This window comes from Vombatus ursinus, unplaced genomic scaffold (assembly GCF_900497805.2).
Source record: "Vombatus ursinus unplaced genomic scaffold, bare-nosed wombat genome assembly UNPS02012122.1, whole genome shotgun sequence".
NCBI classification, from domain to species: Eukaryota; Metazoa; Chordata; class Mammalia; order Diprotodontia; family Vombatidae; genus Vombatus; species Vombatus ursinus.
In genome coordinates this window covers 585,217-588,563 of record NW_020951900.1, presented here as the reverse complement: position 1 = coordinate 588,563, position 3,347 = coordinate 585,217, and the positions used below count along the sequence as shown (strand labels likewise).

Here is a 3,347-nt window from a genome sequence, read left to right as displayed (position 1 = left end):
AGCTCTGACATTGCCTGTTCTAAGGTCCCTCCCAGCCCTGACATTCCCTCTTCTAAGGGCCCTCCCAGGTCTGACATTCTCTCTTCTAAGGCCCCTCCTAGTTCTGACATTGCCTGTTCTAAGGTCCCTCCCAGCTTGGACATTCACTTGTTCCATAGTGTGAATCATTAGATTCTGAGCTTTTTGAAGGCAGGATTCATGTTTTTTGCCTTTCTTTGTAGCCCCAGAGTTTAACACATTACCTGGCACGTAGTAGGTGTTTTTTAAAAATACACTTATTGACTTAAATCCACTGGGGTAGAATAGATTGATTGTCTGACAATTTTATGTATTTGATTTCAAGCAGAGATGGCCTCCAGCTCTTATCACTTTGGTTGCCCAGGATAACCAAAGCCCAGGACGCTCTGGGACTACGGGGCCAACAGCCCCCCACTCTCGCGCCCTTACCACCTGCTGACTTTCTGTTTCTGCCACAGGTCCAGGATGCGCCGAGAGATGCTGGTGGAGGGTACCCAGGACAATGACACTGACCTAGACCAGAGCAGCTGCCCCAGCTTTCCGCCAGCCAGCAACTCCCACCAGGGACCCACCCCCCTGAGCCCAGACTCAGAGGCCGAAGACCAGAAGCCCGTAGTGAAGGAGCTAGAGCTCCAGGGCCCGAGTGACAGCTTTGCCCCTCTCCCTGCCCAGGGCAAGACCCTGATCGTGATCAAGCAGGAGCAGGAGGAGGGTGAGGAAGAAGAGGAGGGCTTGGGGCTTCACGACTCAGGGGAGGCAGACATGGGCCAGAACCAGGGCTCGAGCCTCAAAGAAGAGCTGCCCGAGTCCACAGGCACGGAAGAAGTCCAGAAGAGGACCTCAGGGGCCCTCCTGCATGGTAGCAACATGCACCAGGCACCCGCCACCCCAGACTGCCCCCTCCTCCACCTCCCCCAAGAGACTGAGGATGGGGAGCGGCTCCACCCTGACCCCATCAGCTTTAAATCCACCTCCGAGTCGTCCCGCTGTAGCCTGGAGGTGTCCCTGAACTCACCCTCGGCCGCCTCCTCTCCCGGCCTCATGATGTCCGTGTCGCCCGTGCCCTCCTCCTCGGCCCCCATCTCTCCCTCCCCACCCGGCGCCACCCTTGCCAAAGTGCCGAGTTCCAGCCCCTCTGCAGAGACAGCTGGGGCTTTGCACCCCGGCACCAAGCCGAACCCCAGCACCCAGCGGCGGCACGAGAAGATGGCCAACCTGAACAACATTATCCACCGGTTGGAGAGGGCTGCCAACCGCGAGGAGGCCATGGAGTGGGAATTCTGAAACTCAGAGCCCACTCCCCACCCTCCTTCAGGTGGCAAGGCCCTCTGCCCGAGGGAGATAAGATGGGGGAGGGGGACAAAGCAAAACTATCAAACTCTATCTGTGGACTGTGATTTGTGGGGATTGTTTTTTTTTTAATTCCATGAAATTTTGAGGGGATGGGTGGGAAGTTTCAGAGTCAGGCCTTCTCTTCAATCCTGACCAACATCCCTGCAGGCGGTGGTGGGCTCGGCCCCATTCCATCCTCGCTGGGAAAACTCAGAACTCTTTTAGAAAGAAAAAAAAAAAAGAAAATATTTATAGACCTCTTTTAGCTATTTTAATAAAGGATCCTTTCGAATTTATTAACGGTTTAAGCTGCTTTGATATTCAAGAGAGCTATAAGTCAGGACGATGTAGCAGTTGTCTGGAGACAGACGGTCTCTGAAGTCTTGTAGTTTGCCACTGGATGAGATTAAAGAAGACATTTGTTCAAAGCCATCACAAAGCACTATGAGACTGACCAAATGGAGTAACTTCTGAAGCGTGGGTTTTTTTTCCCCACATTTGTCTGTGAGACAGTGCATTACTACTGCCCTTTCCAAGACTGTTGAAAAAAAAAAGGAAAAAAAAAAGTCCCAAAAGACTCTAAATGCAAAACTTTGATGCCATCGAGTATATATTTCGTTCTGGTGGTATGTTTTTTGAAACCCCTTGTAACACCGAATGTCATGTGCCGTTGTATATGTTGTAGAAATGTCGGCGGTAGTCCTTCCTGAGCGAGATGTAGCATGGTACATAAAAAAAATTCCTTACACTTCCTCTAGTTAGAAACCTGCAATCCACAGAAGCCAAGCACCGTCCATGGACAAAACATATTTCCCAATCCCCAAAGTGACCTGTGTGTGAGTGCGGGTGGGTAAGGGGCAAAAGGGTTGGAGAGAAAGCTGGAACCCAGCCCGGGGGGAGGGTGGCGGGGAATAGGGAGACTACCCAGAGATGTTGAGAAATCCTTGGCCTAGGCAGGTCTTTGCCCACAAACATGGAATCCCAGTTATGACACCTTGGTAGATTTTCCCCAAGAGTTGGGGCATACCCCAGGGTAAGATGCTGCCTTTATTCTACCCTTCCCTGGGATAAGATAACCATCATCATCCTTTCCTTCCTCATCTTTTGAGAAAGCCACAGAATTCATCATCCTTCTAGCCCTGGGAATGGACTGAGAAAATAAATTGAAAACCTTCGGTTTCCCTTCATACCTTCTATCTTGTTTTGAGGTCGTTGGACAGCATTCAAAACTCAAATACTGTAGGTCTAGAGAGCTGGATCTGGGGAACATGGAATGTAGGATGGGATCGGTCCCTTCCTCTGTGACTTGATAAGATCCTCATCTCAGAGGCCAGAGTCTCAGACCACAAGCATCAGTGGGCAGGGCCAATTATGCAACAGCTGCTCTCAACCGAACCTTCCCCAGATCTGTCCAGCATACTTGCTCTAGAAGACCATCAGATTCAAAGTCAACAACCCCACTTGAGTGGTTTCCAACTTCTTAGCTGTGGCAAGCTTTGTAGGTTTCTTTTGGGTTTTCCCCCACATGGGTGGCATGTGGAACTGACATTTTCTTTTTAAATTTTTTTTTTGACTTCTCCATTAAAAGACTGTCCAATCCATTGGTCGAATCCAAAGTTAAATCAGGACAGCCAGAGGCAGGGAAAGTTAATTGCCTTCAAGAGAGACAGATATAATTGATGAGGGGCTTAGAGAGTTTGGGAGGGAGGGTATGAAACAACTCTGTCGAAGCACCAGGAAGCCACAGGGAGGATGCAAGAAGACTTGAGGTTGTTCCAGAGAATGCAATTCTAATATGTCTGGCCATGGGCCCCTCAGTCATCCAAGCGGAACCTCCGTACCAAATGGCCCAGGCGAACCCTGACGGGGAAAACTTAACCTTTCCACACACCTAGGCTATGCATCGAAGAGTTTTCCACTGTATACATTTTTATCCAAATGAAGGTATTTTTATATTCTGGCAGTAGTTAACAGTGACCAATTTTAAAAAGGAATGA

General features: G+C 49.8%; 1 protein-coding gene across 9 annotated transcripts in view; it reads left to right on the top strand.

The window, feature by feature from the left end:
* The window catches only part of CUX2 (cut like homeobox 2), a 377,819-nt gene extending 375,594 nt beyond the window's left edge, over nt 1–2,225 (top strand). For all 9 annotated transcript variants that reach the window (XM_027857392.1, XM_027857397.1, XM_027857393.1 and 6 more), the window contains one exon: nt 477–2,225. In XM_027857392.1, the coding sequence (XP_027713193.1) occupies nt 477–1,302 (826 nt within the window). In that variant the 3' untranslated portion in view covers nt 1,303–2,225. The remainder of the gene's footprint in view (nt 1–476) is intronic.
* Nucleotides 2,226–3,347: the final 1,122 nt, after the last annotated feature.